Raw genomic sequence first — 14,088 nt, 5'->3', positions numbered from 1 at the left:
ATGGATATTTTCAACTCCAAACTGTACCCCGCTGTGGATTATGGAGCCGGTGTCTTCTTGCTGCTCATAGGTAAACTTCCCCGTTTCTTATTCGCCACAACATAACGTCATTCTATTTTGGATTTTAGCGCCATTCGTTTTTGATTTGCGTCTATATTTCCTTCCCACCCAGTAAACATTTAGCCTTTGTTTCAACGTTGAAATAACGTACCTGACTTTAATTAACGTTTTCATAATGTTGAAAATGAAAGTTCAAAAGACATCTAACAAAGTGACATTAAAATCGTTGTTGTGGATGTCCACTGACGTTATTAACTGGTCCCTAATTAACTGAACTTGATTAACTTGTTAAGATGGGCGTCCATTGACGTTTAAAATATGCAATTGACGATCATTGACTGAATTATAGGCCAATAGGTGGAATAACTCTTAAATAGTAAGTTTACTCATCCTTAGTTATAATAACGGTCTATTCTGATAAGGCTTTGCACTGGAAAAAACTTAAATTAATTTTTATTTACATTAATATATTTTATATCAAACAGTTGCATTAAATTAAATCAGATAAAATTATCTGATTGTAGATTATTTAATTTCATGCAACACTTTGACATAAAAAAATAAGTAAAATCAAAGTTAATATTTTTCAGTGTACTCTAGATGTTTGAACATTGCTGTGAGTATTTGATAGCTTTTATTATGTTAAGGTCAGTTATTCATATTAGGTATTTAATTCTAGAATACAAATACCAGTACAACTCCTCTGCACTTCCACAAAGATACTCTGTGGAACTGAGTATCTCAGTACTCAGTAATCCTGCATATTGATGCTGTCGGGGAGTCATGCCACTTCCAACTCATACATAGTATCGTAATTCACGTATGCATTGCTTTGCCAGAATATATGTATGTACTGGAAGTGGCAAAATGACTCCCTGACAGCATCAATATGCAGGGTTACTGATTCAGTTTCTCTCTCTCTCTCTCTCTCTCTCTCTCTCTCTCTCACACACACACACACACACACACACACACACACACACACACTCACACAAATATACACTTCATTTGTTTGTTTTACTTCTCAGTAGTTCTCCTTTCCTGTCCTGAAGTACCACTAACCTATTAGGATGATTTCTCAGGGTCATGTTTGTTCAAAGTTAAATGAACTGTGATTCAATGACAAAAGAACGAGACAGAAAACCGATTAAGCTTGTGAAGAGAATCTTTTTACATTTCATATCCACACATTAACTCAAAAACCTTGGTTCTGCTAAAGATCAGCAAAGAAAATAAAACAAGCTGACCTCAGGGAGTTCTGGGGCAAGGTCTTCTCAATAGATGCATGGAGATGAAAGAATCACACCAGATCTGCCTCACTTATCTTTACTGATGATGTGAAATGGCAGCACTAGGATGAACTCTCTAAAGTGTAGAAGCATTTTAAAGGCAATACAGAACTACTGTTCCAAACAAACTCCCCCTTTGGTCTGTTTTCATTCAAAAGCTGTTTTTTAAGGTGTAATAGTATGTTTAAGTAAGACATTGATTGTACCTTTTCGTGCTTGAAAATGAACTTGTCTGTACATTTTAATTCACTGAATTACCACATAAAATCTTGTATTACTTTATCTATTTAGTTTTGTAGCACTTTGCATTTACATTCATGCAAAATTAGTGGCTGGAGTAGGCAAAAAAATTAAATATTAACCACATATAGTAGAAATATAACAACATTCTCATTGCTTTTCATGCTTTTCACAATTCAGAGGTCTCTCCACCATTCAAATGTGTCCATATGCTAGAACTCATAATCCATCATAAGTTTTTGACCTCAATAATGATCTTGTGGCTGAATGAAATCAAATAAATATAAGCCAAATGGATGACAAAAACTCCCAATTCAAAACTCCAAATCAATGTATTGAGCTCTATCCTCCTTTTAGACACATCTGTTTACAACTCTGTATAAATTGCTCAATATACACTCTACAACCAAAACTCTGTGGACACCTGCTAATCCAAATTTATTCTGAAAAATTAGAGAGTAGTTAGTTTGTTGTGCTTGTTGTTGCAGGGGGGATGATATTTCTACTGCAGCTGTTTTCCACAGTAGTTTCAGTTTTCTGTGCAACATTAATGGTGACGAGTCCTCCACAGCTATAACTGCATAAAAACAGATGCACCCGTAAAATTAGGCTGGAACCTAAGATAAACACAGACAGTTCATTTTAAAGTTAGGACATAAAGTGGATGAGATGTTATCAGCTGTGGAAAAAGGCAAACCTCTGCTTTTATGTTCCAATTTAATCAGCCAGGATGGCACAAAACATGAAGTCATATTTTATTGAAGTCATATTGAACACATGTAGGTTGTATATGGGTTTTTTTGTAAACACTATACTCAAAACAACATGTTGTATCCCAATTTATAAACAGTTACATAGAAAATTGACTTATTCACCACAGAAGGATCCTATTCACTGTGTATTTCTGTGACATTTGTAAGACATTTTCTAAACTTTCATTCATTCCTTTTTTATTTTAATCATATTTAGCAATTCTCTCCATCATGGGGAACCTGCTGGTCCTTGTTATGGCATACAAGAGGTCATCCCACATGAAGCCTCCAGAGCTCCTGAGTGTCAATTTGGCTGTGACAGACCTAGGGGCTGCTATCTCCATGTACCCATTGGCTGTGGCATCATCCTGGAACCATGCATGGTTAGGGGGCAACATCACCTGCATCTACTATGGCCTGATGGGATTCTTCTTTGGAACAGCGAGTGTGGCCACTCTGACAGTTATGGCCATAGTACGCTTCTGTGTTTCCCTAAGCCTACAGTCGCCCAGTGAGTCACAACATCCATTCTTTAACCTATTTTACATTTATATGCTTATTTACTATTTTGGAAGAAAAACAAGCTTAAGATTAAATGTGCAAATTAAGAACAAAAATACTTTTCTACAGGTTACAAAATGTGAAGTTTCCATAATTGGAAACTAGGCTTCTGTAATAATAGCTTTTCATTCTAACTATGTATGACATTCATTTTTTAATCCTCATTTATTAATACACATTAAATGTGTTTTAGGTGTAATGTATATTTCTGTATCACCATGAGAGACTGGGCAGACTGCTGTATATTTCAGTTATACAAATATGCTTTAAGATGTTTAACAGTCATTAATATCAGAGACAGTATGTTATATGCAGTGGAAAGTTTATGCCATCTGACAACAGCAATAGAAGTGCTTCTGCCTTAATGACTTAAATGGCGTCTATGTATACGCTTCATTCTCTGGAGACCAAAGTGACAAAGCCTCCTGAAGACAGATAATTCTGCTTGTTTTAATACTAATAATTTTTATAAACCTGGTGACTCTACTTGATTTTACAAAATAGTTCCTCCCCAGAGAAGCACACAGTTTTGCCCTTTTTCTCCTTTTCTGTTGAGAATTTGGATAGATCTAGTGGGCTGTATGTTGGTGACGTCCTGATAAACATCAGTTGGCATTTTATTTAATTGACTTTTCTCCATTAGTAAAATTCCTGGAGGGAGGCATGGTATTCTGGCATATTTCTGTGAAAATAGCATTGAATCACTTGAATTCTCCCTATTGTTTATGTAAGGAAGTCTTGATGTGTGATGAGAGCACTATAAGAACGATCTGATCTGGCATACTGCCATAAGTGCTTTCTTTTACATGTTATGATAGAAGAAAACGTCCTAAAAGAAGGAGTACCAGTTTGCCCTATTCTCCATGTCAATTTCATTCACTTATTATCTGTAACTGCTTTTCCAATTCAGGGTCGCGGTTGGTCTGGAGCCTAACTGAAATCATTGGGTGCAAGGCAGGAACATACCATGGAGGGGGCGCCAGTCCTTCACAGGGCGACACACACACACACACACACACACACACACACACACACACACACACACACACACACACACACACGCACACACACACACACACATAGACACCTATGGACACTAGCCAATTCACCTACCAACATGTATTTTTGGCTCATGGGAGGAAACCGGAGCACCTGGAGGAAACCCACATGGACACGGGGAGAACACTTGAACCCACAACCTCCAGGTCCCTGGAGCTGTGTGACTGCAACACTACCTGCTGTGCAACCGTGTTTTGTTAGTGTTAGTGTTTAGTTAGTGTTAGTGTTTCTACTAAATTGTATTATATAAGGATTGAGTCTTTAATCAGAAAATTAAACAATGTCTTAATTAGTCTGATTTGACATTACTATACAGATTCTGTTGGCAAGGTGTTGATGGATAAAACATGTTGCCAGAACTAACACCATTTAATAGGCTGACCTTTAGGTGTGAATACTTTCAATAGGTTAATTGAAATACTTATTTAATAAGGGACCTTTCGTTGATTTAATTTCCACTGACAAATCATTAACTACTACTTGTTCAAGAGATATTTCTGATGAGATCAGATATAATATAATACATTTGCATAAAGTCAAATGAAAAACAAGTGTAAAAGAGAATAAAAATAAAAGTTGTAGAGTAAATGGGATTCCTAATAACCATGCAAACCTGGCAGGCCTTCCAAATTGTGACCATCACATAAAAAATACGACAAGTGTTTTGAGAGATGTCAAAAAAATCAAGGACTCTTGCTCAAGACCTGAAGAAGACATGTTCCCTGTGTTACGTCTCATTAATAAAGTCCCCCTTCCACAAGGATATGATTTATTCTATTTCATAGGACAGCATGTTGTCTGTGTTTGAGCCCCAGGTGTTTACACACTCTAGAAACTAACTTTGTAAGTGTGCCATTATTTGTATGTGTCTTACTATGTAATGCAGTTTTTTTTTTGAGAGGAAAATTTCCCCTGGAGGGATAATAAAGTTAATCAATAAAGTTAATCTTAATATTCCCCTAATGTTCTAGCACACTTCTGAAGGATGAGAGAAACTCAGCATGAGGTTGTCAAATTTAAACAGTAGTTCTGATGTTAACTCTTCCCTCCATGCTCTACTACTCTGTGTGTGTGTGTGTGTGTGTGTGTGTGTGTGTGTGTGTGTGTGTGTGTAGAGGAGAAGATCAGTAAGAAGAAAGTTCATGTGCTCCTGGCAGGGACCTGGCTGTATGCTCTACTATGGGCTGTGTTCCCTCTGCTGGGCTGGGGACGGTATGGTCCTGAACCATTCGGCTTGTCCTGCACGCTGGCCTGGGCTGAGATGAAAGAACACAGTCCTTCGTTTGTCATCATCATGTTTTCCATGAACCTGGTCATCCCTGCACTCATCATCTTCTCCTGCTACTTTGGAATTTTCCTGCGACTCTATGTCTCCTACAAGACCATAGACAACGGCAACGTCATCCCCAACACTGTCAAAATGCAGCGTCGCCTCATGGTGGTGAGTCAGAGAATTTTCTGATGCATACATTTGCATGTATGAGAACACACCAAACTCCTCACAGACAGTCACCCGGAGTGGGACTTGAACCCACAACCTCCAGGTCCCTAGAGCTGTGTGACTGCGACACCTACCTGCTGCGCTACAGACTGGCGCCCCATCCAGGGTGTGTTCCCACTTTGCGCCCAGTGATTCCAGGTAGGCTCCGGAGTGACCGCGACTCTGAATTGAATAAGCAGTTTCAGACAATGAATGAACGAATAAATACACAGGTGCATAAATTAGAATATAATAAAAAAGTTAATTAATTTCAGTAATTCCGTTCAAAAAATTTAACTCATATATTATATAGATTCATTACAAACAGAGTGATCTATTTCAAGCGTTTATTTATTTTAATGTTGATGATTATGGCTTACAGCCAATGAAAACCCAAAAGTCATTATCTCAGAAAATTAGAATAATCAACACAAAACACCTGCAAATGTTTCCTAAGCCTTTAAAATTGTCCATTAGTCTGGTTCAGTAGGCTACACAATCATGGGGAAGACTGCTGACTTGGCAGATGTTCAGAAGGCAGTCGTGGACACCCTCCTGTTGTATCCAAGCATATTAATGGAAAGGTGAGTGAAAGGACAAGTGTGTTAGGAAAAGGAGCACAAGCAACAGGGATAACCACAGCCTTGAAAGTATTGTCAAAAAATGGCATTCAAAAATATGAGGGAGATTCACAAAGCATGGACTGCTGCTGGTTGTATCCAGGACATGGGCTACAACTGTCGCATTCCTTGTGTCAAGCCACTCATGACCCAGAGACAATGCCAGAAGCGTCTTACCTGGGCCAAGGAGAAAAAGGACTGGACTGTTGCTCAGTGTTCAAAGTCTTGTTTGAGATTTGAAAATCAAGGTCCCAGAGTCTGGAGGAGGAGTGGAGAGGCACACAATCCAAGCTGCTTGAGTCTAGTGTGAAATCTCCACAATCAGTGATGGTTTGGGGAGCCATGTCATCTGCTGGTGTTTGTCCACTGTGTTATAACAAGTTCACACCGTGTTATAACAAGTCCACACAAAAAGTCAGCACAGCCATCTACCAGGAAATTTTAGAGCACTTCATTTTCCAGCAAGACTTGGCACTGGTCCACACTGCCAAAAGTACCAATACCTGGTTTAACAACCACAGTATTACTGTGCTTGATTGGCCAGTGAACTCGCCTGACCTTAACCCCATAGAGAACCTATGGGCTATTGTCAAGAGTAATATGAGAGACACCAGATCCAACAATGCAGACAAGCTGAAGGCCACTATCAAAGCAACCTGGCCTTCCATAACACAGTGCCCAGGCTGATCGCCTCCATTGCATTGCATTGATGCATTCATGCAAAAGGAGCCCTGACCAAGTATGTAGTGCATATACTGTACATACAATATTTCTATATTAAAAATAATTTTTTAATTGGTCTTATATAATATTCTAATTTTGTGAGATAATAACTTTTGTGTTTTCATTGGCTGTAAGTTATCAACATTAAGAAATACATATTTGAAATATATCACTCTGTTTTTAATTGAATTACTGTAATAAATTAACACTTTGATGATATGAATGGTGAATGGTGAATCGCTGTTTAAAGTGATTTTTATTCTGGATTTTGGCTTTATCTGGGACTGGGAAACTTGATCCTGAAATAATACTCTTATATGATAATTCTACACTCGTGCCAAGATCACCTTAACTACCTTACAATTTATTTGTTACACATAATGTAGCATGGACTTGTGACGTTTCTTTAGCGTGTTCCCTTACCAAAACATCTGAAAGATCTTAGCAGAACAGATTTCCTTCACTAGTAAGAAAATGCAACCATGATAGTGTGAAAGATGATTTTCTGATAGTTCAGCATGGTGCATGGTTGAGGAGCAGAACACTTTAATTTCCAAGAACATAGAACACTGACTTATTGATGGCAAACAAAGAGCCTGCGCCAATGCTTTTAACCTCATTTCAGTCTGTTCACTGTAAAGAGCCTTGAAAGGAAGAATTTTTGCCTCAGCATGATGAGCGTTCCTGACAGTTTAACAAACCTTCTTTGTCTTTAGAGCTACCTTATAATATATATATATATATATATATATATATATATTTTTTTTTTTTTTTTTTTTTTTTTTTTTAACCTGTGGATCAGACACAGCGGTGCTGCTGGAGTTTTAAAACCGCTCAGTGTCACTGCTGGACTGAGAATTGTCCACCAACCCAAAATGTTCAGCCAATCGTGTCCATTAATCACTGATGAAGGACTACAGGATGACAAACACAACATGTGCAGCAACAGATGGGCTACTGTCTCTGACTGTATATTTATAAAGTGGACAAACAAAAGAAGATCTATCCGATTAAGTGGACAGTGTGTGGACACAGTGTTTAAAAACTCCAGCAGGACTGCTGTGTCTGATCCACTCCTACCAGCACAACAGACACAAAAACACCAAAAAAGCACAGAGAATGATCCACGACCCAAACTTTCTAGGCTGCAGCTTTGAAGAGATGAGTGTTTCCCTCTTTTCACAAAAAGATCATGCAAATTAGCTAATTAGTCGGGCAGAAGTTTGCTCACATGTTGTTCATGGCAAAAGATGTTTATCATTGTTGCCATATGGCACATTTCCACTGCATGGTACCTGCTCTACTCAACTATTGTCTCCTGGTTACTGGTTTGTTTTCCAATATAAAGCCCCTCGCCTCAAAATGTAGCTAGTGATGTTGCAAGACACCATCTTGGGCTTTGGAAACTACAACAGCCACAGCGTCAAAATTAAGCAGTGTTTACTCAACGTGTATTTGCGTGTTGTTGTTGTTTGTGGGGCCTGTACCTAACACTGCATGACAGTTCATTCACATCAGTTTTTCTGTTCCTTGTTGCCCCATCCGGCTCTGTCTGGAGTTTTTCATCAGCCACCAATCGAAGAAGAATTTGAACCTGTTCAAAAAATGAACATGTAGACGTTTTGCCATGTAGAAAAGTCAGAGCTTTCAGCTTAGTCCCTACTCAGCTCCATTGGACTAAAAAAAGTATCCGAGCCAAGTAGGGTCCATACAGTGGAAAAGCACCATTATATAGTACTCCTATATAGTCTGTGGAACTATGACTAAATTACCCTTAAGCATGTGTTTTGTTTCTGTAGATTGCAATTCTGATCAGCTTTGGTTTCCTTGGTTGCTGGACCCCCTATGGGATTGTGAGTTTGTGGTCCATCTACTTCTCGAGTGCCTCTATCCCACCTCACATCAGCATGCTGCCTTGCCTCTTTGCCAAAACCTCCACTGTTTACAATCCTCTTATCTACTATACCTTCAGCAAGACTTTCAAAAGGGAAGTGAAGCAACTCCTCCACTTTTGCAGGAGGTCTGAGACCTTCAATGGCTCTCAGCCAAACAACGGCACGGAGAATACTATCTACCTGGTGTGTAAAAAGAACATGCTCATGGAAGGCCAGTCCAGGGAGCACTCATTTGAAAAGAGCATAGATATTGATTCACGCTTCTCTAAAGGACATTTGTAGTTTTGGACCTTGGAAATCACCTTAAGAGTTGCACCACTGTCTGCAAGGTTTTGCCGCACAATAGTTTTATTTATGCAAAGGGAAATATCAAACAATACAATGTAAGCATCTACAAAAACAAGTGTACTATGCCATACTCATGACACAAAGCAAGTTATTTATTGAGAAATTAGTAAATACTTTATTCACATTTTTCCCAGCTTAGTCTATCCCTCGTGAAACAGTAAGTCCACATGACAAGTCTGAGGAACACAGTCAAGCACAAGACAATCTTCTACACCATATCATCTGCACCTCTCAATTTTAAGCTTAAGTGTACACAGTATATTTACCTGCTAAACCTGTGCTCAGGAGCAAGTTGATTCCACCATAGTGTCTCATTGTATTCCCAGTCTCATTATATGTCACACACAACACTGACCACCACTCGTTATTGCATTTCCTGTAATTTAACCTTTTATGTAATATGTTTTACCACACATCCAAAGTTCAGTTGTAGACACTGACATTTTTGGCTTTTCATGATCCTAGTAACCAACACATTCATTATGTTGAGTCCTGGACTCTGGGGTGGGCAGCCAATTGTTCTGAAAACAGCAGGAGTTGCATGGACACTAATGGATAAATAGTGGACAGTTGGACAGAAACATCTGTGGCGTTTTTCAGATCTAAAGCAAGAGTGGGGCTTGATTTTCTCCAGTTTTTCAAAAATGCGATATATGTCTTATCTGGTGAGAAAGTTGGTGGTTTACCAGGTCATGCACAGTTGTTGGTACTCACAATTTTTCTTAATTGTTTAATTCTTGATGCTCATTTAAACTGCAATGTCAGAAACACCTCTTTCTTATACAAATGTAAATAATCTTCTTAGAAATATATCTTACAAAATGTTACTAAATGTTAGGTGTTCTCTGACCCTGAGCCATACTGCTTGATTTGTTACTGAGTGAATAAAGTGACTGCAATGCATAAAATGAACATTATACATACATACTTGTGTATGAGAGAGCTTCTGTTGCAAAACTACTCTATTAGTGTCTTTGTTCATGTGATGTGTATTTGTAAATGTGTTCATATATTAATTGCCAGTATAATAAGTAGATCATCCTTATCTAATGCAATATGTGCAATAAACTGACCTGTATCACAAATACATATATTACTGGTTCATCAGAATTAATCATGCAGTGTCTCAACATCATTGATTATATTCTCCCAGTGGGTTCGATTATAATAATTGATATGTGGCATAAAAAATGTGGCTGGGATTCTCCGTCTCACACAGAAGTGTGTATTAAAGGATCTTACTAATCTGGAATCCTCCCCTGTTCATTTGGAAAGAAACTACATGAATCAGTGCTTCATAATTAAATATATAGAGCAGGGGTGGGCAATCTTATCCGCAAAGGGCCGGTGTGGCTGCTGGATTTAAGTCCATTCAGGCTCAAGCACACCTGATTTCACTCCTTTAATTAGTTGGCTTGAGTAAAACAAATGATCATGTGACCTCCTGGTTGGTTGGAACAAAAACCAGCAGCCACACCGGCCCTTTGCGGATAAGATTGCCCACCCCTGATATAGAGCATACCAAGTATCTACATTAATTAAATTTTAAGAAGAAACATGCATTAAAAGAAGTTAGTTGTTTTTCCTGTCTGTCTGTTCTGAGAACACCAGCAGTTTCTTTCTTTGAATTGTAAAATGCTTTTATTTTCCATTTCTGGATAGCTACATATTCATTCAGACTTGTAAGGTGCCTTCTCACACTGGAAGGACAAACAGAACCATCTTTGGATTGTATCAGGTCTGATATTTTTTTATTTGTCCCATCTAAAATGTATCCTGCTGAAGATTGAATTGTATTAAATGGCTGATTGGAATTGAAAAGCTTCAGTGTAGGAGGGCATTGATATCCCATTCTCATGTGTTATTTCACATAATTGCAGTGTGACTCTTCATGTAATCACCAGTGTCTCTTTCATTATAAAAAAAGATCATTAACATGACAATTATATCCTGATTCTGTACTACACTTTGTACATGGTCAGTGAAAAAAAAACAAAAGACATGGTACTAAAACAGACAGTGTCCATGCTGTGTATGTAAATGTGAATTACAAAAAAGTCAGATACATTCAATGTGGTATTTAATAAAACATAGCCAAAATACTGCGCACAAAAGCATGTGTATCTGTCAAGAATCCGTTACACAGAAAAATAACAGAAGAACATTCAAACCAAACTAAGATGTTTAAGTTTTTTCTCAGTATAAAAGACTGGTCACCTCAGAGCACAGACCTCAGCAAACAAATGTTTTTGTTACTACTGTGTTATGTTTGTGAGAAGCAAAAATACAACCAATTTCTACAACTGAAGGTTGGGAATATGGAAAAAAGAAATAATCTGGAGAGTGTTGTTATTTAAATAAACTTAAAGCAAGTCTCCTGAAAGGAACAGTATTAAAGACAATTTGCACAAACTAAATGTTCTTGAAGCTTCTGTGTGAAGTGGTCTGACTTTTGCACAGTTCTGTGCATGTGATTCATAAAATGCTGATAGATGTAGTAAAGGATTTTTCATTACCCTCTTCTGTGAGCCTCATGAATCTTTCATAAACTGTCAATAGTTCTCAATGGAGGAAAAATTACTGTGTGTTATCAAAAGAGAACAGGACAAAAAACGATAAAATGATAATCAGATTTCTCCACTCTCTCAGAATCCTATGGAAATACATAATCCAGACAGAGAGCTAGGGCTGATTGGTTAACAAACTCATCAGGAACCCGGCTCTGTTTTGGTTGGTTTTGAGCGACTGCAGTATTACGTGTCCATGAACATAATGCCTTTGTTCTGTGGATAGGGTTTCTGTGCTATGCCCAGCTGTTATCAGATGTGTTATGTCTCCCAGAAATAATTACAAAATTAGATTCATCCACACTTAAAATTACAAGTACCTTAAGGGTTCTTTGGGTTCGTGCCACAGAACAACCACATTTGGCTCTTGAAAAAAAAAACTTTAGTTAAGGAGCCAAACTAAAAATAGAGAGTAAACATAGATCAGCCACAATATTAAAAGCACTGTCATTTGAAATAAATAACATAGATTTTCTCATTAGACTGGTCACTGGGTGGGAAATATAAGGCAACAGGTGACCATTCTGACCATTCCTGATGTTGATTCCTGATGGCGAGGACATTTGCAAATGTAAGGTTCTAACTCACTATACCTAACATGAACCACCTCTTGACAGGTAACATTTTAACAAGATAATCTGTTATTCCTTTCACTTCTCACTTGTCTTCACATTTCAGGCAAAGCTCATGCTTGGTTAGCTAAATCCTCACAGAAATGTTGACATGTAGCCAAAGGCCTTTCCAGAGATGTGCAAGCTTATACTGCAGCATATGGGGACACATGGAGACAAGTAATATGATTAATTGTAACAGTAGGGGTCCACATTGTCCAGAATGTACTGCTGTACTCACATTTAGTTCATTGGTAAATGTCTTGACTTTGCATCCACTTTTATTAACTTTGCTGGAACATCAGCCATGTGGAGGTTACCAAGTGCACTGTTTGGTGTGCATTTATTTGACTACTCAAGCTTATAAGTTCTGACAGCAGTTATGGCAGCTGGACATTTTGCTAACGTAAAACAGTGCTAAACATGTTGCTTCTGGCAGTTTGGAGCCAAGTGAGCTAAGCAGCCGCTGCAAAACTAACATGGTTGAATATGAAGAGTGCCTCCAGCCTTCCTACCAGTGTCTTGAGTTCATCTTTCAAATCTGATCACTAACTCATCAGAAGGGGACTTGAAGGAATAGGTGGAAAAAGGCTGAGAAAATGACACAGGCAGAAAAGTCCATTACATTTTTATGACCCCAGAAATAACCATGTAAAAACAAGACTCTTTCGACTGTGTTGGAGAGAGTGTTGGCTCCTCTTAACACAAGCTGCTCACACCCTTAAAAAGCACACTGCATGAAGAAAGCATTCTACACCCTTTTACCACAAGCTGCTAGATGTGATCCTTGAATCGATTCTGTTTAAAACCCAGCCAAGTACACATGACTAGAACATCTGAACACTGACTGGATGAGGGCCACAGGACAACAGTTAAACTGGAATACAGCATCTATATATTAGCATCATGGGCCAGTACACAACACACTAATTCCCCCATACTCAGCACTCTTATCTGAAGGGTTATCACGTTTTTGTCACATCAAGAAATCTGCATTCAAGAGATGTCCAGTTTAGCCAATGGACATACAGATCAATATGTATGTCAGATGTAATCTGATGAATAGCATTAAAGAGAGTGCCCATCTCCCCTGAAAGCTTTTCAAAGGGGAGATTGAAAGTAAGAATTAAATCCCTTTAGTTGCCTTTGAAAGTAATGTGACCAATTACAGCTCTCCATTTTTGAACTCAAAAGAGGCAAATAGCACACATTATTGAGTGAACTAATGAACCTAGTGTGTAATCCCTTGCCTCAGATGTAAGTGTGTGTTTATGTGTTTATGGCTGTTTCCTCACTTTTGTATTTTTCACCATCATGTGAGTCACCCCTCCAGTGTGAGGCAGTGTTAGCTTGTGGTCTATGTGCACTGTTTTTTAGCATGAAAGCATGGTTAATCCACTGGAAGAGCCATTCAGGGTCGCGGTGGGTCCAGAGCCTACCTGGAATCATTGGGCGCAAGGCGGGAATACAGCCAGGAGGGGGCGCCAGTCCTTCACAGGGCAACACAGACACACACACACACACATTCACTCACACCTATGGACACTTTTGAGTTGCCAATCCACCTGCAACGTGTGTTTTTTGGACTGTGGGAGGAAACTGGAGCACCCGGAGGAAACCTACGCGGACACAGGGAGAACACACCAACTCCACACAGACAGTCACCCGGAGAGTTCAATTCTTTAAATATAAATAAAACGGGGAAATAATAGATTCTAATTGTATATATATATATATATATATTTTTTTTTTACTTTAATACTTTCCATCTTATCAGCTGCAGCTACACCTTTATAGGGTAAATGCAACAAGTCTACAACCTTAGACAGGCAATTAACTCTGTAGGTTGTGTAAGTCTATGCGTGTGTACAGGGAATAAAGAG

General features: G+C 38.5%; 1 protein-coding gene across 1 annotated transcript; it reads left to right on the top strand.

Moving 5' to 3' along the window:
• Positions 1-8,961, top strand: opn8b (opsin 8, group member b). The gene is made up of 4 exons (XM_066677840.1): positions 1-70; positions 2,559-2,852; positions 5,077-5,402; positions 8,584-8,961. Exons 1-4 carry the CDS (start codon positions 1-3, stop codon positions 8,959-8,961), a joined length of 1,068 nt encoding a protein of 355 aa, XP_066533937.1.
• The last annotated feature ends 5,127 nt before the right edge of the window (positions 8,962-14,088 follow it).

The sequence above is a fragment of the Hoplias malabaricus genome, chromosome 7 (genome assembly GCF_029633855.1).
Source record: "Hoplias malabaricus isolate fHopMal1 chromosome 7, fHopMal1.hap1, whole genome shotgun sequence".
In the NCBI taxonomy this organism is placed as follows: Eukaryota; Metazoa; Chordata; class Actinopteri; order Characiformes; family Erythrinidae; genus Hoplias; species Hoplias malabaricus.
This window is presented reverse-complemented; position numbering and strand designations above follow the sequence as displayed.

What these genes read in the sequence shown, in the direction of transcription:
- opn8b (XM_066677840.1), top strand. Translation starts at nt 1, where the DNA reads ATGGATATTTTCAACTCCAAACTGTACCCCGCTGTGGATTATGGAGCC. An exon ending in TGTCTTCTTGCTGCTCATAG is followed by an intron (nt 71 to 2,558) that starts GTAAACTTCCCC and finishes AATCATATTTAG; the next exon opens with CAATTCTCTCCATCATGGGG. An exon ending in TGCAGCGTCGCCTCATGGTG is followed by an intron (nt 5,403 to 8,583) that starts GTGAGTCAGAGA and finishes TTGTTTCTGTAG; the next exon opens with ATTGCAATTCTGATCAGCTT.